This window comes from Pimephales promelas, chromosome 21, assembly GCF_988280905.1.
Source record: "Pimephales promelas chromosome 21, fPimPro1.hap1.1, whole genome shotgun sequence".
Classification (NCBI taxonomy): Eukaryota; Metazoa; Chordata; class Actinopteri; order Cypriniformes; family Leuciscidae; genus Pimephales; species Pimephales promelas.
Window position 1 is genome coordinate 360241 of NC_142789.1, and position 23053 is coordinate 383293.

General features: G+C 41.3%; 3 protein-coding genes across 4 annotated transcripts in view; all 3 read right to left on the reverse strand.

The window, feature by feature from the left end:
* Positions 1–1183: 1183 nt before the first annotated feature.
* r3hdm4 (R3H domain containing 4) lies at positions 1184–12607 on the reverse strand. The gene is made up of 8 exons (XM_039656202.2): positions 12431–12607; positions 11456–11610; positions 7751–7869; positions 7563–7674; positions 4277–4362; positions 4094–4179; positions 3928–3983; positions 1184–2364 (listed from the first exon to the last, which is right to left on the reverse strand). Exons 1-8 carry the CDS (start codon positions 12472–12474, stop codon positions 2261–2263), a joined length of 762 nt encoding a protein of 253 aa, XP_039512136.2. The 5' UTR covers positions 12475–12607; the 3' UTR covers positions 1184–2260.
* Positions 7894–10663, reverse strand: LOC148969655 (uncharacterized). Its single transcript, XM_089125142.1, has 3 exons — positions 10652–10663; positions 10010–10382; positions 7894–9950 (listed from the first exon to the last, which is right to left on the reverse strand). The coding sequence occupies exons 1-3, from the start codon at positions 10661–10663 to the stop codon at positions 9544–9546; spliced, it is 792 nt and encodes a 263-aa protein (XP_088981268.1). The 3' UTR covers positions 7894–9543.
* Positions 12608–13225: 618 nt separating the features above from the next.
* The window catches only part of abca7 (ATP binding cassette subfamily A member 7), a 43876-nt gene continuing 34048 nt past the window's right edge, over positions 13226–23053 (reverse strand). For both annotated transcript variants that reach the window (XM_039656201.2, XM_039656199.2), the window contains 8 exons: positions 22957–23019; positions 22771–22877; positions 22467–22608; positions 19504–19638; positions 19325–19428; positions 18057–18149; positions 17656–17899; positions 13226–14991 (listed from right to left, as the gene is read on the reverse strand). In XM_039656201.2, coding sequence (XP_039512135.2) covers positions 14602–14991; positions 17656–17899; positions 18057–18149; positions 19325–19428; positions 19504–19638; positions 22467–22608; positions 22771–22877; positions 22957–23019 — 1278 coding nt within the window. In that variant the 3' untranslated portion in view covers positions 13226–14601. The remainder of the gene's footprint in view (positions 14992–17655; positions 17900–18056; positions 18150–19324; positions 19429–19503; positions 19639–22466; positions 22609–22770; positions 22878–22956; positions 23020–23053) is intronic.

Here is a 23053-nt window from a genome sequence, read left to right on the forward strand (position 1 = left end):
CAGGGAACGACATGGCTTCAACTAAGTCACACAGAGGGATGAGCGATGCTTGCGCGTCTGGAGAGTTTAGGAGGGGAATAGACCTTCTCCCTGATGAAAAAAGATGGCATGAGTTGAATCAAAAGTAAATAATGTAGCTAGATTCATGGGTGAACTAATAAACTTCATATGATAATGCATTGTACTATTTTTATTTATGTGTAAGGGCAAATCATTAATTACAATGTAAATCCAATGTAATATTGATATAATTAAGATGACTTATGGCTGTTTGTATGTTCACCCTCTGCATATGAGGGGGCGACCACCCTTCTGAAGGAGCTCAGACTGTATTTCTGGACAAGGTAATTAGCCCTAGTGAAGTTGCATAACTAGCTAGATGTGTTTGCAATATTAATGTGTCTTTACATCTAAAATTAGGCATTATGAGGAGTGTATAATATTATGTGTCTGGTATATCTTCATGCATGTATCACAGGTTCATCCAGCAGTCACAGTGCACCCCTGCCCAAAGCACACCCTCCATCAGTGATGTCACATCCTGCAAAGAAAGCCAAACTGATATTGTCAATGTTAAGCTCTGTGACTCTAAAGTCTGTGCACTGCAGAGTGTGAGTTTGTTTTGACACTATTATGTAAAACCACATTTCCTCATCAATCCATTTAAAATAATAACAATAAAACTAACTTTGCATCTGAGTTTAATCACTGGCAACTGCTATGCATTGTGCAGAAAGTATTTTAAGGTGAAATGGTGTACATGTCAAAGATGTTACTAAATCTCGGAGGATAACTGCTTGAATATGATATTGAAGTAATTGACATTTTGTTTTTCCCCAAGCACGATTACAGTTTACCTGGTAACATGGGTTTGTGTTGAGCAACCTTCAGCTTCTTCAGATCAACAAATAGTAGAGTATTTTTTTAAATTAATACAAATTAACATAAATCATAAAAAAAGAAAGGAAAAAAGTTGAATAATTTCAAATCATTCTCCGAAACATTTAAATTCATTATGTTCACTTCAGAAAGTAAGTCATCCAGGATTGGATCAAAAGTGAGTAAATGATTAGATTTGTTTTTGCGGTGAAACTAGAGACAGTCATTGGTGTTCTTTCACTAAGTCTTTAAACCTCATTTGTTAATTAATGTTTTACATCGACGTGAATACAGGAAGCCAAGCTTAAACAGAACTTTTTTTTTAATTTTCATTATTAAGTCCACATAATTTGCATTCAATTCATGAAATAATTACACAATACGATCTCAGTTAAAAGCTTAATATCATTTTAACAGGTACTTGCAACAGACAAAAACTAAATAAAGTGAAGTGCTCTATGGTGTGTTGAACTCAAATACTGGCACAAAAATATAAAAATAAAATAATAAAAAGCCAACTCTTGATGGCAAAGGTTTCAACACATCTGCTTTTTAGGTGACTGAAAGTCATGTAAAAGTCCACATTCATGAAGGTTAATGCCTGGCACACACACACACACACACTTTGGTAATAAACACCAATGCAAGAACTGCTCAAGTGTCTCAGGACCCTTGATGATATAAAACATCAAAATATTTCCCCTGTATGTAAACCATAACAACCTTGATGTAAAGCTTAATATATTGGAAAATATACGCTAAACTGACACATATGGTACACAGGTAAGGCATAGCTGTTAAGTGCATGTTGGCAGATCCTCAACAGAAAAAAGAAGTGTGTGACACCTGATATCAGCAGATGAACAAACAAGACAAGGACGCTTTCACTCAAAATTCAAGTTTTCGAATGCTGGATATAAAAATACAGGCAGGACCGGCTGAAGTAAACTAGCAGAATTATGAGTCTGCACAAATCTAAAACGCATGTCGACTGTAAAATGTTGTGCAGAGACACACACACAATAACTGCATAACCATCAGGACATTTGTGCTGATTTTGTAAGAGCCTGAGTTTCAGATGTTTTTGACTATATGTGGCTTTTCATGTAAAGATCATGATAAACAAAAATCATATTCTGCCTCGAGTTCATACACACTTATGTTTGTACTTGTATAGAAAGATGCCATGACAGTGTATTCTGTCCGGAACATAGAAAAAGCATCAGATCATCAAACAACATCTACCGACACGTGCTCTAGAGCATCAGAAAGAGAAAATGAAAGAGGTTCGGAGATCACTCGAGTGAGCGCAGCTTCTCCTGAAGGGCCAGGACACACACACACACACACACCGTTCACGGCTCGTGGACAGCACTCACGCTCAGCTGAACTGCTCCAGGTAGGCCGAGAGCAGAGACTGAGGAGGCAGGAACTCGTCCTGTTTGTTCACGACCTGCGTCTGTCGAGCGCCATCACAGTCGGAGCCTGCGGGAGATCACACACTTCAGCTTTCCTGAGGTCGTGTGCGAGAGATGCTGGTAAAACTGAGTTTAGATGTGAAAATACATTAAAATATCAACAGTTTTGAGGGTCAATTTCATATCGTCAGTGGAGTTAACCTGCTATCCCAGTTAAACACCAAACTACAGTTTACAGAACACACTATAGGGCCTGAACAGATCAGTCAACATGAACGAATCTTTTTTTTGTGTGTTATTTGGTTCATTCAAGAAACGAAATGAATAAATTGACTCTGGAAAATATTTGTTCATTTTGATGAACAGGAGAGTCACGAACACGCGTCACAGAACAGAGCAAGGCGAGCATTTGAGCTTATAAAACTTAAACTGTGTTATTTATTTATTAAATGAGCGATCGTTTCGCATGATAAGACCCTTATTCATCATCTGGTGTCGTTTAAAGCCCTTTGAACAGTTTGCACTGAAACTCTCTTTTGGACCTTGAACCGTTTGGTCCCCATTGAAGTCCATTATATGGAGAAAATCCTGGAATGTTTTCATCAAAAACCTTAATTTCTTTTCGACTGAAGAAAGAAAGACATGGACATCTTGGATGACACGGGGGTGAGTGAATTATCCGCAAGTTTTTAGAAAAGTGAACTACTCCTTTAAATAGTTGTTCTAAAATACAGGATGTGCTCTTCCTCAGTTGAGAGAACATCAAAACTAATACTGAGAAATAAAGCCAGAGATATTATTATAAAAATGTATCGTCACATCTGTGTCCTCTAATGCTAGATTCTTCAATTCAATGAATAAATTAAATCTGAATAAAAAATACAGTGTATGGCTCCAATCAAATGAAATCACCATCAACAAAATACATAGATGGGTTTTGCATAAATTATATTAAGAGATTAATTTTAAATATCATTTTTTTATGTAGAAATATTAAATGATTGGAAAAATGAAATAATGGTTATAGGCTACTCTGAAATGACCCCCGCCAGTAGGGGGCGGCACATGAGTGAGTTGAATCCTTGATATGAATAGAAATTGTCAACCTCTGAAAAGCAATGAGGCGTGAATATATGAAAATGAATCGATATCTTTCTCAATGCCAGCTCTTTTGGGCTGAAGTTGAAGTTACCCTGAAGTGTCTTGGATCGCGCAGTTTTGTCTGTAATTTCCACTGAAACAGGAAGCTAAGGCGGGACATATTGAATGGCTCCTCCCCTTTTAAAACAGCCAATAGCGTTTAGTTTACGTCAGACTGCAAGTCTTGCTTGACAGCGCCATGGAAGCGAATCCGAGCGCTGATGATACGTTGGATTCAATAGTAGAGGAGTGAATAAATTCTAGCCATTTCATTCCTAACTAACGTACAGCCGAACACACATCTCCAAACAATAGCGTAGAACAGTAGCAACTTTGTTTTAAAAAAATGGGTGGGAGAGGAGAGTGCAAAGATATATGTGTGTACAATAACAATTTTCGGAAAAAAAACTTTTCACTTTTGGGTGAACTATCCCTTTAAGAAACTAGAGTTCACACTAGCCTCATTAGAAAACAGCCATAAATCACTCACTAGCAGAGGTCAGATCCATGTACTGGCAGACGGCATGAAGGAGCAGACGCTCATAACTGGAGAAACACAGACACATCTGAATCAGAACATACACTAACATTACAGCGTCTGATCTCTCAAGCAACATGTGTTTAACAGTTAGTGTTGTTCAGGAGGAGAGACGCACCTGCTGCTGAGTTTGGTAGTGTATATCGAGTGTGGTTCTGTCATGAAGAAGTCCAGCAGATCGGACTCCAGACCCTCCAACACTCCCTTAAACAGAACAACAGTGGATGAACAGATAGTGTTATGGGGGAACACTTGTTAAAAGTCCAAACACAAAGGTCAAGTAAATATCAAAGAGCGTCACCATGGGAATCTGTTTGCGTCTCAGCGTCACACGCAGCCTTCGATCAATCCTCTGGAAGCACTCCCGAGCCCGCACCGCAGGGTCAACTGCTCAGGGGACAGGACAACCAGCTTCATTAATACGGCAATCACTCAATTAATAACGATTAAGAGTGTCATTTGACATTTTTCAAATCCCTAGATTAATGGCAGAGACACCCATGAGTAAATCATGCATAAGTTCACCTATACAGAGGTCAAATACTGTGGCACTGTCGGAACATTTGTTTGTTCTGACACGTCACAACTCAACCAGTGCCTGAATCTGGGGCAGAGTGTGTGTGTGTGTGTGTGTGAACAAAAGTGATGTTTTCCCAAATATCCGCACAATTGCAAATGTAAGAGTCACTTTAATACAACAATTTAAAGGGATACTCCACTTTTTTTGGAAATAGGCTCATTTTACCACTCCCCCAGAGTTAAACAGTCGAGTTTTACCGTTTTCAAATGTGTTCAGCCAATTTTTTTATATTTAGAATATCAGTACCCAGACAGTTTCTGGTCTCATTGACTTCCATAGTATATTTTTTTTCTGACTATGGAAGTTAACAGTGGTGGAATGTAACGAAGTACAAATACTTTGTTACTTTACTTAAGTACATTTTTCACGTATCTTTACTTTACTTAAAGGTGCATTGCGCAACTTTTCATATTAAAAATAGCCGTTTTCTAACCCATACATGCTTAAACAATCGCCTGATGGGCTGAATGAGCCCTTCTTTGATCACTGCGATCGCCTCTATAATCCTGTACAGTGAAATATATAAGAGGGATTCGGGCTCGAATCGGAGACTGGGCGTGACGTCATGCGCGTTCACGCTCGCCTGGCTATGTCTGGCAGGTTCGTGGAGCTATTCGCCGCCGTTCTCCGTATCAGAGAAGACAACTCGAGCGACACAAACTCTAGTCAGCTTTCCACAAAAGTAGACGATGGATTCAAAGGGGCTGTTTACACCTGGTCACTTCATGTGTTTTCTGTGATCGGATAGCTATTCGATCGTAAAAAGACAAGGGTGTAAATGCCCTCCGAAACGCATTCGAGACGGATTTGAATCCGATCGCTCTTGAGGACGTGATCTGGGCCGCATTCCAGACGAAACTGGACAAGTGTAAATGCATCTGGCTGTTGAAACCAAGCTATAGGTTATGTCAAGTTATTTTAGTCATATATGACGACGCGCATCACCTCAGATGAGCAGCTGAGCCCCTTCATCAAGTCAGCGCCGAAATCTATCGCAAATCAAAGTGAAAGTAAGTCGCAGACGCTTAACACTACCATCTTCATTAAAAGTAAAGAAATGAAATGATCTTACCAGTTCTGTTGCCGATCTCTCTTATTGCTGTCTTTGCTGATTTTGAAATTAGCCGATGATTAATAAAATCCAGCTCACATCTGTTGCTTTCGGTGACGTGCACTTCATTTAATCTGTGGCGCGAAAAGAGACCGGCTTGTAGCTCATTGCAAACCCCAACGCAAACTCCACGTGAGACAGAAAATAAAACTTCAGTCTGTCCAGTGCCAGGCGTCGGAATAAGACGAGAGTCGACATCGGGAAGCTTTCAACAAACGGAGAGATCTCCGGTCGGCTCTAGGACTCAAACGGGTCCTATACAAAGTGATAACTGAACGTGTTTCCATAATAATTCAATCATAAGTGGCTACAGTAAGCACAGGGAGATCGATGGAAACAAAAACCGAAGTTTTCTACTACCCCCGTTTCCCCCTCTCACACACATTAGTGTGTAATTTACTCGAATGACTTTCCTTTCATATATTTTAAATGACTTGCAGAATTATTACTGTATTGCCTCATTATGACTGTAACAAAAGATGTGTGCCGCACAGTGTGCTCCTTAGGTTATGAACAGCTCGTGCAAACGTACATGTGTGTGTGTGTGTGTGTGTGTGTTCCTCCATGAACGCGCACAGCTCTGGTTGCAGTTTCGCTTGTCGCCAGAGGGGGCGTAGTTCTGCAAAAACCCAGAGACTTGCGTTTAGCTCCTTTAAGTAGAATAAATAGTGCATACTTTTTACTTTTACTTTGTTACATTTTGCAGCAATTATTCTACTTTCTACTCCACTACATTTCTACAACTTCTGTTACATTTTCTGATCAGTTTTTCGCCTGCCAAAACGTAATCTGACCGTCCGTCCGTTGCACGTTTGTCTCACCAGTGACGTTTGGTTGCCATAGATACATCAACTAAATGCGTCTCGCACGCAGTGTGTTTATCGTGCGATTTATACGCGGAAATTTGTTTTAACATGCATAGGAAACACACCGTGTTTAATATACGTTTGGGATTATGGCAAGCCCAGAGGTTCAGAATTACACCATAAATAAATCGCATTTACAGCCAAACATAGTTATTAACATATAGTAAGGATATGGCTTATATTGCCTAATTGCAAGCTTGTTTCAGAAATGGTGACATTTTTTTCCATCATTATTGAACATCATTATAGGAGTATTAGGTTGAATGAGTTAGAATTAAATGTTTTATTAATCATTAGAAAATAGTCATTAAGAGAATCAATTGTTATGCAAGTACTTTTACATTTAATACTTAAAGTACATTTAAAATCAGGTACTTTTTACTTTTTACTTAAGTATGGCTGTCATTGTGTTACTTCTACTTTTACTAAAGTAAATATTTATCTGGTTATTTGTACTTTTACTTAAGTACTGAGATTCAGTAGTTCCTCCACCACTGGAAGTCAATGAGACCAGAAACTGTCTGGTTACTGATATTCTTCTAAATATAAAAAAATTGGCTGTATGGATTTGAAAACGGTAAAACTCGACTGTTTAACTCTGGGGGAGTGGTAAAATGAGCCTATTTCCAAAAAAAGTGGAGTATCCCTTTAAATGAAGTTTAAACCCAAATTTGTCCATTGTTCTCTATTTCACACACAAAAATAGTTCCAAACAAAGGAGAACGGCTGAAACACACAGAGAGCCGTTCTGTTCATGAATGAATCCGCCAGTTTGAACGAATCAGTGTATATATACGATTATTCTTTGACTAGACTCGCTGCCACCTACTGGCGGTTTCAGTTTCATATTAAAGTATACAGAAAAGTATCATTTCATTTTACACTTCATATTTTTCAGTACGTAATTAACTTTTTAATGTAATTGTTATAGTAGGCTAATTATCTAAACAAGTCTTAAGATGTGTGTAGATGTGAATCCTTCTCTCTTATTGGATGCAAAGTGAGTTTGTGTGATGTCATGATGTCAGACCGTCTCTTTGGTCTTTCTGGCTCTTGGAGTGTGTCCTCTGAGCCTCCTCCTCCAGCAGAGCCAGGAGCCGCTCTTGCTCCTCCCCAGATCGATTCATAAAATCACTCCAGTACTGAGAGACACGAGAGAAACATTTACAGGATTCAAAATATCCCGTAACCGAGACCAGTTCAAGAAACATGCGTTACCTCCACATAGTTCCCATTGGAGCAGGCTTCAGTGAAGATGGTGGCCGAGGCCGTTTCATGCCCTTCGCCGTCCTCTGTAGAGCAGTCGTCCCGGTCCAATAGATTGACCAGAAAACGAGCTATGCAGAAGCAGAATTTGCTAAATATTACAAAATCATGACTAAACTTTTTACTCTCCATTAACTGTAAAAATCCAGGTTCATGAGCCTGTATGCTCCACACGGAGATCTGATCTCTCCATCCTCGAGTCGTCGTGATTACATGAAGACTCAACATCTCCGAGACACTGGAAGAAACCCACCTGCAGCTTCCTAAAGAACTATGTGCAGGGTTTCTATGGGTTTAAACGCAAAGAATTTAAACAGCATTATTTATTACCATATATTTAATTTAATTTAATTTGTGTTTTAAGTGCCTAAACTTTTCGCAGTATTGCAGCTTTGCAGGTTGGTTTCTTCACGTGTCCTCTTGGAGACATTGCCACAGTTCTTCTGGATTCAGTCTGTCTCAGTTTTTTGTTTCTTGTATTCCCAGATGGACTCGATGATGGTGAGATCAGATCTCTGTCAATTAAATATATTATAATTATGAAAATACCTGGGATGGCTTTAAGAACAGATAAACCATAATACTGTCGCTGTTGTGTTAATTCTCCATGTTTAATCAGTCAGAATCTATCTGCGTTTTATTCGGCTACAGTGATCGCTGGATGTCTTTGTCCACAGGGATTTCCTGGAACTCATCGAGACTTTCTGTGCGAGGGCGCCCTCCGGCGTCGAGGATAAATGAAACATAAATTACATGCGAGTTTAGCGCTCAATAATGCTCACATCGTCCTATTTTGTGTAAAAATAGAAAATATTTGACGTATAGTTTTTATCTAAATGAGCACACTTTTGGGCGTAAAAAATAACAAAACACAGAAAGGCATCAGCAGTTAACAGGTTACTGTAATATTTCCCGTTTCAGGATTAGCAAAATAATGGCAACTTAATCTCTGTCCAGTGGCCAAATCTGCAAGATTACCCAGGCGGTGGTGAGAACAGAGGTTGGTGGGTTTGCCCCATTTTGCACTTAATGGTGATCGCCAAGTCCTGCAGACTGGGATGATCAACGATTCATTTTTGTGTAAAAAAACTTCTACACTGGCGAGCGAACTGGGAGTGTGGGGAACTCTCTGTCATATCAGCCACATCTTCTGGCCATCTTCAGCCCATCAACTGCAGAAGATAGGCTGAAGATGGGCAGATGGGCTGATGGACTGAAGATGTGTAGAAGATGGGCCGAAGATGGGCTGAAGATGGGCAGATGGACTGAAGATGGGCAGAAGATGGGCTGAAGATGGGCAGATGGACTGAAGATGGGCAGAAGATGGGCAGAAGATGGGCTGAAGATGGGCAGATGGACTGAAGATGGACTGAAGATGGGCAGAAGATGGGCTGAAGATGGGCAGATGGACTGAAGATGGGCCGAAGATGGGCTGAAGATGGGCAGATGGACTGAAGATGGGCAGAAGATGGGCTAAAGATGGGCTGAAGATGGGCAGATGGACTGAAGATGGGCCGAAGATAGGCAGATGGACTGAAGATGGGCAAAAGATGGGCAGACGATGGGCTGAAGATGGGCAGATGGACTGAAGATGGGCTGAAGATGGGCAGATGGACTGAAGATGGGCAGATGGACTGAAGATGTGTAGAAGATGGGCTGAAGATGTGTAGAAAATGGGTAGAAGATGGGCTGATGGGCAGAAGCGGTGTAGAAGATGGGCTTAAGAAGATGGGCACAAGATGGGCTTAAGATGGACTGATGAACTGAAGATGGGCTGAAGATAGGAAGATGGGCAGAAGATGGGCTGAAGATGGGCTGAGAGATGGGCAAAAGATGGGCTGAAGATGGGCAGAAGATGGGCAAAAGATGGGCTGAAGATGGACTGAAGATGGGCAGAAGATGGGCTGAGAGATGGGCAAAAGATGGACTGAAGATGGACTGAAGATGGGCTGAAGATGGGCTAAAGATGGGCTGAAGATGAGTTGAAGATGGGCTGAAGATGGGCTAAAGATGAGCTGAAGATGGGCTGAAGATGGGCTAAAGATGAGCTGAAGATGGGCAGAAGATGGACTGAAGATGAGCTGAAGATGGGCAGAAGATGGGCTGAAGATGAGCTGAAGATGGGCTGATGGGCTGAAGATGGGCTGAAGATGGGCAGAAGATGGGCTGAGAGATGGGCAAAAGATGGACTGAAGATGGACTGAAGATGGGCTGAAGATGGGCTGAAGATGAGCTGAAGATGAGCTGAAGATGGGCTAAAGATGAGCTGAAGATGGGCAGAAGATGGACTGAAGATGAGCTGAAGATGGGCAGAAGATGGGCTGAAGATGAGCTGAAGATGGGCTGAAGATGGGCAGAAGATGGGCTGAAGATGGGCAAAAGATGGGCTGAAGATGGGCAGAAGATGGACTGAAGATGGGCTAAAGATGGGCTGAAGATGAGCTGAAGATGGGCTGATGGGCTGAAGATGGGCTAAAGATGGGCTGAAGATGAGCTGAAGATGGGCTGAAGATGGGCTGATGGGCTGAAGATGGGCTGAAGATAGAAAGATGAGCTGAAGATGGGCTGATGGGCTGAAGATGGGCTAAAGATGGGCTGAAGATGAGCTGAAGATGGGCTGAAGATGGGCTGAAGATGAGCTGAAGATGGGCTGATGAGCTGAAGATGGGCTGAAGATAGAAAGATGGGCAGAAGATGGGCTGATGAGCTAAGGATGTGTAGATGGGCAGAAGATAGGCTGAAGGTGGTTCAGGATGGTGGTGTAATGGTGTGGGGGATATTTTCTTAGCAGAATCTGGGCCCCTTAGTACCAACTGAGCACTATTTAAACGCCACAGCCTACATAAGTAATACCTTACTGACCATGCGGTCACCTTTATTATGACCAGTGTACCAGTCTTTTGATGGCTGCTTCTAGCACAATAACGCACCATGTCACAAAGCTCAAATAATTTCAAACTGTTTTCTTGATCACAACAATGATGTCACACTTTACTCAAATGGCCTCAACAGTCACCAGATCTCAATCCAATAAAGCACTTTTCGGATGTGGTGGAATATGGTCAATATGGACCAATATCCCTGAGGAATGTTTCCAGCACCTAATCTATGCCACCAAGAACTAAGGCAAAAGGGGGTCCAACCCAGTACTAGCAAGGCGTACCTAATAAAGTGGCTGGTGAGTGTTTATATCACTTCATGCTTTTGGAGCTGCTCTACTGATTGAGCTACAGTAAAAGCAAATATTTCACAGGCAAATTTCAGTTCGTTTAATAGGAATGCATGCATTGTGGACTTTCGTGTGAGGGCGAATTTTCATTTCAAAGCATATTCGCAGCACTGACCAACAGACAGCTACATGGTTTGAACAGTGATTCATACATTAAAATATCACTAATGTGACCACACCTTAAGTCTAAAAAATGTTTGAACTATGAGTGCCATCATGTTACAGTCATAAACCATCATAGACTTTTGTATTTTTTTCACTAATGAAAAAGAGTAGCGTGAACATTCTGCAAAACTTCTACTGCGTTCCACAGAAAAAAAGTGTTTGAAATGACATTAGGCTGAGTAAATGATGACAGATTTCATGTATTAAAAGTAAATAAAATAAACATAAATAATGAAGAATCCAAACATTACAGCATGACTCACTGTTTTCCTGTCGTTGCAGACTCTTCCTGCCCTTGGCTCTGGGAGTGAGGTCAGAGTTTCGGACGGCCTGGTTAATAAAGAACTGCTTCTTTTTGGCTGGAGAAACTCGTTTTGCAGGAGAGTTGGGTAGAGATGAGCAGCGCCGCTCATTTACGCTGAAAGACAAACAGGAATCAGATTTGTCTGGATTCACTAAAGTATTCTCACAAAGGGTTTACTCCATAGTCACAAACAAAACGGTCACAAAATTTACTCCTATATGAAGTAACGGAATAAAATTTTCTTTAAAAATTTTCACAATGTTTTAGTGGATTTTATGGTACACACTGCACTACTGTAGTGAATCTACAGACCCTATGGAGACCCACTGTTGTGCTTTTATTTATAGCTCTCTCCACAGGCCAGATGCTTTACCATGGAAGTAGGTCACAGCTTATCTCTGCAAAAACATATGCAAACTTGTCTATTGAGTTGTCCAATTTACTATTATTATTTATTGTGAAGAACCTGCCCAGGATAACTTACAGAGAACCCAGTTAATAATATACATTTATACTAAATAACCTAATTAGATCCTATTTGAAATAATTAGATAATTAGATATAATTAGAACCTAATGCGAAAAACAGCCGTTTATTCGGAAATGTCGGTTATTTCCAAATTGGTTTCCTTTCCTTATAACTTTACTTTTTTTGTCTGTGTGTATATAGGCTAATGACTTTTCATTTAGCTGAGGAGCTCAACATTCAATTAAATGACATTGACAATCATTACAACGCTACCACAGTTTTAAACAAGTACATCACTTATTATTAGTTTATTCATGTAAAACATTAGATGCAACGAAGACTTGAGAGACGTAGCTGCTATCTGACGTTTGTTTTTAATGAGCTTGACCGGCTAACAAAAACATTTGACGTGAACATAGACAAATAGGAGCATTAGCTACCGGCTACAAGCTAAAAATACACTTACATTACATCCTGTTCCTCATTGTTATTGCTATTTAACACAACCATGTCAAAGTCTTCTCACAAAGAAACACGACAGAGACAAACAAAGAATTTTATAAGGAGAAAAGGTCCAGAACAGCTGGCGTTAGCCGCGATAGCTAAAAGCTACTGATAGATACTAGAGAGATTGGGCGGGGCTTGGGAAACCCTGCAGCCATGACAACACTTACAGCCAATCCTCATAACGCTCCCTTCGACATGACAGAAATATAATATAATATAACATAATATAATATATAAAAAAGTGTGTATGTGATTGGTAACCAAGTTTTTCACCATTTTTACAGAAATAGACAACTATTGAATATGCTTCAAAGAGGTCGAAATGCTGCATGCATAGGCCTAATTATGAAAGAATAATCAATTTATACTAATATAGGTATTGAATGACATGTTACGGTACTGTCAAGGTATTACGATTATATATAACTTTATATCAAGATCTGACTGGAAATGATTTTATTAATCTGACAATTTTATTTAAAACAAATATTTAGCAGTAGTCTAAACAATTAATGAGTAACCTACTAAATATCTGTACAAAATTAAATGTATTATTATTCAGATTTAAATAAATAATATGTCCAACAAAGAAAATAATCGACTTAGCTTTAACAGTGAGTTGTAAAGTCTCCCGTCATTTCCCAGAACCACTTTCATCCAGACAGTTATCATCCATGAAACTAAAAATATCTTTCACAAACATAATTTCCCCTGACGTGTAGCTTTTAAGAAACAAGACAAGGTCACTCAGTGCAACAGAAAGCAAACTTCAGTAACCAGATTTATATATTTGCATATAAATATCCCAGCATTTTAACATTTTATCCAGCGTCATACCCATAAGATTGCAAACATAACAATTTCATTCATAATATCTCTGGTATGTACATACAATAAATATTACATACAAAAGCTACATATCCAGCATTATGACAATCTTTGCAGTGAAGAGATACAGTGATAATCCAGACCACAATATTACAATTGTTTTAGCCTAAAGTGCATCACAGAAAAACCATAAATAAAACTAAAATAGTTAAAAAACAATCTGCAAAAAAATACCTATATTGAGCACATGAAGGCAGTGTGAGTTTGATACCATACACTGAACATTTGACCTGTACGTACATGTAAAAAAAAAAGAGGTCTGTTATGATGTAACATATTCATCATATCCATAGTGGGTTGCACAGAGCAAATCCTACACAGAGATGCAACTCACATCATGACAATAATAGGCATAATTTATGCGTTAACGACGTCTGGAAGAGAATTCCTGCCAACGATGTCATGCGTCATTTTCAAGTTTAAGAATAAGGACTAGACATTCAATCCATGAGGAACTGCAGAGTTATCAGGACAGTCAAATAGACTGAATCATTGATTGGATTTAAAGGAGTAGTTCACTTTAAAAAAAACTTTAGCTGATAATTTACTCACCCTCGTGTCATCCAAGAAGTCCATGTCTTTCTTTCTTCAGTCGAAAAGAAATTAAGGTTTTTGATGAAAACATTCCAGGATTTTTCTCCATATAATGGACTTCAATGGGGACCAAACGGCTCAAGGTCCAGAAGACAGTTTCAGTGCAAACTGTTCAAAGGGCTTTAAACGACACCAGACGATGAATAAGGGTCTTATCAAGCAAAACGATCACTCATTTAATAAATAAATAACAAAGTTTAAGTTTTAGAAGCTCAAATGCTCGCCTTGCTCTGTTCTGTGATGCGCGTTCGTGACTCTCCTGTTCATCAAAATGAACGAATCTTTTCCTGAGTCAACTGGTTCATTTCGTTCGTTGAATGAACCAATTGACACGAAAAACGATTCGTTCATTTTTATAGACGAGTTTGAACAGTTTGCACTGAAACGCTCATTTGGACCTTGAACCGTTTGGTCCCCATTGAAGTCCATTATATGGAGAAAATCCTGGAATGTTTTCATCAAAAACCTTAATTTCTTTTCCACTGAAGAAAGAAAGACATGGACATCTCGGATGACACGGGGGTGAGTAAATTATCAGCTAAAGTTTTTTAAAAGTGAACTACACCTTTAAAGCAACTAAATAAAACTGTTTGAACATGATCCGTGAGGAAGGCACCAGAGATCGGCGTCAGGACTGTTTGCTTTTGTTCACACAGAGCTGTCCTGTGTTTTGGTACTGACGATGAACAGCGTGGATGGGTGTTTCCTGGCAGGGGTCGGGTCTTCAGGAGGGGTCGGGCCATCAGCTGCCTCTCCCACCGGCTCCATGCGGATCTCCTGCGGCGGCGGCCCTGAGCCGGACACACGGCTGGACTGATGACCTTTGGTCTTTGAGGCAGCGGATGGCGACTCAGGGCTGTGTTCTGGGCGAGCAGCGGCTGAAGGGGAGTGTGGGCCGGAAGACCGGCTGCATCGCTCCAGTTTGAGTTCTGTGGGCCGCTGAAGCCTGGTGGTTTGAGTCGAACCGGGTCCACCGTTCACGGTGACGTCCCTGAGCTGATCATCATCCGTCTGCTCTTTAGCAAAGTTCACAAACACCTGCGGGAGGAAAACACTCTTAGTGGTGAGACACAATCCTGGGTCCGAAACCCAGTGCGATGCCTCCTGACTCAAGGCTGTTCTGAAGTGGTCACATTAGCAGAACGTCACATTAGCAGAACGTCACATTAGCCGAACGTCACATTAGCCGAACGTCACATTAGCAGAACGTCACATTAGCAGAACGTCACATTAGCCGAACGTCACATTAGCAGAACGTCACATTAGCAGAACGTCACATTAGCAGAACGTCACATTAGCAGAACGTCACATTAGCCGAACGTCACATTAGCCGAACGTCACATTAGCAGAACGTCACATTAGCAGAACGTCACATTAGCCGAACGTCACATTAGCCGAACGTCACATTAGCAGAACGTCACATTAGCCGAACGTCACATTAGCCGAACGTCACATTAGCCGAACGTCACATTAGCAGAACGTCACATTAGCCGAACGTCACATTAGCAGAACGTCACATTAGCAGAACGTCACATTAGCAGAACGTCACATTAGCCGAACGTCACATTAGCAGAACGTCACATTAGCAGAACGTCACATTAGCCGAACGTCACATTAGCAGAACGTCACATTAGCCGAACGTCACATTAGCAGAACGTCACATTAGCCGAACGTCACATTAGCCGAACGTCACATTAGCAGAACGTCACATTAGCAGAACGTCACATTAGCCGAACGTCACATTAGCAGAACGTCACATTAGCCGAACGTCACATTAGCCGAACGTCACATTAGCAGAACGTCACATTAGCAGAACGTCACATTAGCCGAACGTCACATTAGCAGAACGTCACATTAGCAGAACGTCACATTAGCCGAACGTCACATTAGCAGAACGTCACATTAGCCGAACGTCACATTAGCAGCACGTCACATTAGCAGAACGTCACATTAGCCGAACGTCACATTAGCAGAACGTCACATTAGCAGAACGTCACATTAGCCGAACGTCACATTAGCAGAACGTCACATTAGCCGAACGTCACATTAGCAGCACGTCACATTAGCAGAACGTCACATTAGCAGAACGTCACATTAGCAGAACGTCACATTAGCCGAACGTCACATTAGCAGCACGTCACATTAGCAGAACGTCACATTAGCAGCACGTCACATTAGTCGAACGTCACATTAGCAGGACGTCACATTAGCAGAACGTCACATTAGCAGCACGTCACATTAGCAGAACGTCACATTAGCAGAACGCCACATTAGCCGAACGTCACATTAGCAGAACGTCACATTAGCAGCACGTCACATTAGCAGCACGTCACATTAGCAGCACGTCACATTAGCAGAACGTCACATTAGCAGAACGTCACATTAGCAGAACGTCACATTAGCAGAACGTCACATTAGCAGCACGTCACATAAGCCAAACGTCACATTAGCCGAACGTCACATTAGCAGCACGTCACATTAGCCGAACGTCACATTAGCCGAACGTCACATTAGCAGCACGTCACATTAGCAGAACGTCACATTAGCCGAACGTCACATTAGCCGAACGTCACATTAGCAGAACGTCACATTAGCCGAACGTCACATTAGCAGAACGTCACATTAGCAGAACGTCACATTAGCAGAACGTCACATTAGCAGAACGTCACATTAGCAGAACGTCACATTAGCCGAACGTCACATTAGCCGAACGTCACATTAGCAGAACGTCACATTAGCCGAACGTCACATTAGCCGAACGTCACATTAGCAGAACGTCACATTAGCAGAACGTCACATTAGCAGAACGTCACATTAGCCGAACGTCACATTAGCAGAACGTCACATTAGCAGAACGTCACATTAGCCGAACGTCACATTAACAGAACGTCACATTAGCCGAACGTCACATTAGCAGCACGTCACATTAGCAGAACGTCACATTAGCCGAACGTCACATTAGCAGAACGTCACATTAGCAGAACGTCACATTAGCCGAACGTCACATTAGCAGAACGTCACATTAGCCGAACGTCACATTAGCAGCACGTCACATTAGCCGAACGTCACATTAGCAGAACGTCACATTAGCCGAACGTCACATTAGCAGAACGTCACATTAGCAGAACGTCACATTAGCAGAACGTCACATTAGCCGAACGTCACATTAGCAGCACGTCACATTAGCAGAACGTCACATTAGCAGAACGTCACATTAGCAGAACGTCACATTAGCAGAACGTCACATTAGCAGAACGTCACATTAGCAGAACGTCACATTAGCAGAACGTCACATTAGCAGCACGTCACATTAGCAGAACGTCACATTAGCAGAACGTCACATTAGCAGAACGTCACATTAGCCGAACGTCACATTAGCAGAACGCCACATTAGCCGAACGTCACATTAGCAGAACGTCACATTAGCAGAACGTCACATTAGCAGAACGTCACATTAGCAGAACGTCACATTAGCAGCACGTCACATTAGCAGAACGTCACATTAGCCGAACGTCACAGGTACAGGGTCCACTGTCGATAGTGTAAGGATGTATGAAGCACAGCTCACACACAGAAGTCTTTCAAAACCAAGCAATGCGGCTTATCTATGTGGGTGACTTGAAAAAATGTGTGTGATATTCATTCATCCTCACGCGAAATTCCCGAGTGTGTGCCTATGTCTGATGTGTACAGCACTCTCACCTGATCCAGTGTGGTCTGGGACACGGAGTAGTCGGATATCCCCAGCTCCTCACTGTTATTGGACAGCACCTCGAAGACGCGAGCGAGCGAACAGGTTTGCGATGGCAGCTGGTAATGCAGAACGTTCTGATGTCTCTCCTTCAGCTGGATCCCTGGGAAAGAGCTCTTGATGTAGGCGTCCACTGGGCACGGCTCTCCGGACGGGGCGGACAGGCGGAGGACCACGGTGTAGCCGTCGCCAAACCTAGTAGGGGCGGACATGAAAACACGTTCAGAGACACTATTATTGATTTGACTGCACTGACATTATGCGACGAGAACAAAACGTCCACTGAATTGAGCTGAATGACAACACTTAGTGAGCTGCAGGTGTTACGCGAATGTTTCATCCGAAGCGGTACCTGTTCTTCAGGTGCTGGACCGAGCCAAGACACTGGAAGCGGCCGTTCACCATGATGGCCATGCGGGTGCACAGAGCCTCACACTCCTCCATGCTGCAGGAACACAACCATCAGGGAAAGTTCATCTCTAATCACAATATCTATCAGACAGTTCATTTCTCCAAGATGGCAGACTTAAAGGAGTAGTTCACTTTTTAAAAAACTTTAGCTGATAATTTACTCACCCCCGTGTCATCCAAGATGTCCATGTCTTTCTTTCTTCAGTGGAAAAGAAATTAAGGTTTTTGATGAAAACATTGCAGGATTTTCTCCATATAATGGACTTCAATGGGGACCAAACGGTTCAAGGTCCAAATGAGAGTTTCAGTGCAAACTGTTCAAAGGGCTTTAAACGATTCCAGACGATGAATAAGGGTCTTATCAAGCGAAACGAGCGCTCATTTAATAAATAAATAACAAAGTTTAAGTTTTATAAGCTCAAATGCTCGCCTTGCTCTGTTCTGTGATGCGCGTTCGTGACTCTCCTGTTCATCAAAATGAACAAATCTTTTCCTGAGTAATTTGGTTCATTTCAACGAACAAAACGAACAAATTGACTCGGAAAAAGATTCATTCATTTTGATCAATGATCAAACCTTGAACTGTTTGGTCCCCAATGAAGTCCATTATATGGAGAAAATCCTGGAATGTTTTCATCAAAAACCTTCATTTCTTTTCGACTGAAGAAAGAAAGACATGGACATCTTGGATGACACGGGGGTGAGTAAATTATCAGCAAAAGTTTTTTTCAAAAGTGAACTACTCCTTTAAAGTGAAAATATAAAGTATAAAGTACAGACATAGAGGCATCTTTATACTTTATATTTGGACTTTAAGTTTCACATAAAAACAAAAACTGTCGTTGGATGTACTACATATCAATCAGATGGTGCTTCTGGTCCTCGTGGGCACTTCTGCGTTTGTGTACATAAATATGGAAATGGAAATTTGAAAATGTACAGTTTCTCAGGACTTGGTTTTGTTTATAGGGTATAGACTGGATTATGGGATGTAGCCGTTGCACTCAAAACCTGAGGCAGATAAATGTGAGTTTGCAGGGGTGGAGTTTAATTTGACTAAATGACTGACATACTGTAGTTCTCCATACAACACCAGAGCTTTCATTTTTAACTTTCGATTCACTCAAAAAAAAAAAAAAAAAAAAAAAAAATTAAAATAAAAAAAAAATTAAACGTATTCATAGATGAATCTGTAATGGTGTCTTGTACCTGTGAGAGGTGAGCACAACAGATCTTCCCTCTTTGACCACACTGAGAATGCAGTTCCAGAGGAAGCGCTTGGCCTTCGGGTCCATCCCAGTCGTAGGCTCATCCTGAGGACCCCAGAAGAGGGTGAACACTGGCGTTCACAACGACATCATTCAACAGTGTGATGCTAACAAACATACCAGGAAGATGACAGGAGCAGCTCCGATCAGGGCGATGGCGGTGGAGAGTTTGCGCTTGTTTCCTCCGCTGTATCTCCCAGCCTCTCGCTCCGCGTACTGACTCAGACCCAGCTTCTGCACGCCCCACTGCGCCACCTACAGCACAGGCATGGAACAGCACTTATGGACCAATCACATCTAACCGGCGTCAGAGACCGTCTCGGTTACGTGTGTGACCCTCGTAGTCGACTGATTGGGATCACGCTTAGAGAGCCTGTCATCCTCGAGTACTGGTAAATCGAGCCAGTGTAATTGGCGTGCGTGAAATGCATCACACACTCCGCCACTGCGTGAATAAGTTTGGACACCCATGCTAAAGTTGCCTAAAAAGAGGAATAAAAAATCATCTTTTGGATATTGATCTTAATGCCTTAATTAGAAAAATGAGGAAAACTCCAACCTTTAAGGACACCAATTTTCTTTGTGAATGAATAATGTCTCATAAATAAATAAATGTTTTTCCTTAAAATACAGGGTGCATAAGTCAGGACACCCCTATGTTAAATTCCCATAGAGTCAGGCAGATTTTTATTTTTAAAAGCCAGTTATTTCATGGATCCAGGATAATATGCATCCTGATATGCATCCTAATTAAAATATCCCACATCATCACACAGCTTCCACCACACCTAGAGATTAGCACGGTTTTACTTCAGTTCGCCTAATAGCTGGTTTAATTTGCATTGAAAGATGATCTTATGGAAAGTACCCCATGCCAATCTCTCGGTGTGGTGAAGGTGTGTGATGATGTGGGGATATTTTAATCCCAAAGGCCAAGGGAACTTTATCAGGATGCATATTATCCTGGATCCATGAAATAACTGGCTTTTAAAAATAAAAATCTGCCTGACTCTATGGGAATTTAACATAGGGGTGTCCTGACTTATGCACCCTGTATTTTAAGGAAAAACATTTATTTATTTATGATGCATTATTCATTCACAAAGAAAATTGGTGTCCTTAAAGGTTGGAGTTTTCCTCAATTTTCTAATTAAGGCATTAAGATCAATATCCAAAAGATGATTTTTTATTCCTCTTTTTAGGCAACTTTAGCATGGGGGCCAAAACTTATTCACATCACTGTATACAGAAGTGGATGCACACACTAGTTGTTTTTAGCGGAGCATAACTCAGAGTCAGCGGTGGTCCAGCGATAGTGGTGACGGGACTATATCTTTGTTCCCTTTCAGTCGCTCACGTTCGACTAGTTGATGTGTGGACTGATTGGGATCCTAATTAAAATGCCATCTAGTGCGGCCACCTTCCAGTGCAAAAGCCTCCCCGCAATTAAGGAAGGGGCAGGGCTGCTCCTACAGGACCTCTGGGAAACCATTCCCTGAACAAAGAAGGAAGGGACGCTGCGGAAGTCACATCCTGCCCGAAGGGAGGTAACATGGACAATACACATTTCACACACATGACGGCCCGATGTCGGCCAATGACCATCAGCTTGGCGTGTCACAGCCTTTAGAAAAGTGGTCTCAAACCCCTACTAGACAGAAGATGTGAAGCCAAACATACACACATATATCATGACTATAGAGTGCCGAAGTGATGACGTCACTTTGTAGGACAACTGGGAAGCTAGCGGCGCACGGGTTCCCTCGAACGAAAAGCAATGCATTTCCCCATAGACTTTTGGAAAATCGCAAAAAATAAGATCTGTGTGTAACAAAGAGTTGTGACCCTTACACGTTTTGTCTAGCAAGATAATCTTTACAAGTTAATCCAAAATTTATACATTTTGAAGCCTATATAAAGATTTTAAAAACACAATCAGACACAATAAAGTTTAAAAAACACAAGCAGCTTATAACTGTGTGTTCTATGTCATAGATCAAAACGTGAAAATATTTAGAGGCTTTGTTCACCACAGACCTTATTTCAGGCGATTTAGCAAAACCCCATTCAAAAATCCCATAGACTTTAGAGCGAGGGAACCGGGAGTGCTAAAATGCTAACTCACTTCCGCGTTTTGGCCTACAGAGTGACGTCGTAACTTCGGCACTGTATGGGGTCCATTTGAAACAAGTATGAAATCAGTGAGACCCTTCGCTCTATTAAGGCGAGACAACTCTCCCAGTTGATTATCTAAATTAAGATGAGGAAAAAAATATATTACAAGTTTTCTGTAATTTCATTTTTAAATATGCAAATGAGGCATTATCTAATTAAATATGGCACTAATTTGCATATATTTTTTAAAAACCGAAATCTTTTGGATAAGGCCAGGTTCAAAATTATTTTTTCAATGTATTCACATATTAAATGAGATTTATGGATATCTACTTTTGTAATCCTGTTAAATCAGAATATACTGCCAATTGCCTAAAAAAAAATGATGTTCGCCATGTTTTTTTTGGAATAAAATGTTATATAAATCAGGCTAGGAATATTATATTTACAAATCCCTCTGTAAACGTCTTCATAATATAACTAGGTATGAGACTGGAACGTTTGGTGTATATAGGTGCAACTGAAGTAGAGATTTCGGACTTGGAGAATGAGAGAAAAGTTATTTTGAGAAAACTGGCTTTGAAGATTTAGCAGCAGCCAATGAGATCGCGCATTTCGAGTTAAATCCCCCCTTTTACTTTCACGATTGGTTGCTGATAAAAAGGAAATGACCATATTTGGATCAGACAGGAGAAAGAGAGCTCTCTAACGGTGTGTATAACCGAATAATTTAAAACGACAACTTTTGAAGAATTTATGAGAAATCTACAGACTCAAGTGTAGTAAAACAAAGAACTAAATGTGTATTTCAGACTTTTTTTCAGCACAAGTCTGAAAGAAGACATGTTATTGAAGACGAATATCCCAAAATTGACCAGTGAAAACCCCCCGATGTTTTTGCCTGCCGTGTCTCGCCTTAACCCTGATAACTAGTTTGCACTTTTATAATAATGATGATTTTGCTGCACCTTTGCAACGTGGGCTTCCGGCACTCCTCTGAGGCGGGCGTAGAACTGCAGGTGCTCGCGTCCCGTCAGCAGGTCACTGATGGCGTCGAACTGCGGACAGTAGCCCATCAGCTGATGGACTTTCTCCATTTCTGTGAGAACACTACAGAAAACAGATGCGTGACGTTAGGGGGTGTGTGGGTAGCTGCCAGGTTAAAGTAATACTGAATAAAGGGCAAACCCTAATAACAGATCTACTGTGGGGGAATAATGATCATGTGCAGTTTAATTATTGAGAAAATATGTCACATGTCGATGGTCTAACCTGTGGTTGCTGAGAAACGCTTCTCCGTAAGTAATGTGTGTGTCTCCTGTCAGCATGCGGAAGGTGGAGGTTTTCCCAGCGCCGTTCACACCAAGAAGCCCAAAACACTGCCACGGGACAACAAGACACTTGCAGCAGGTCAAACATCACAACAGAGAAGCACATGTTCACAGAAGAGAAACATACCTCTCCCCGAGGAATGCCCAAGCAGAGCCGGTTCACCGCTGGCTTCCTGCCGGCCGCATAAACCTGCAGACACAACGAGGCCGTGCTTTATCCCTGA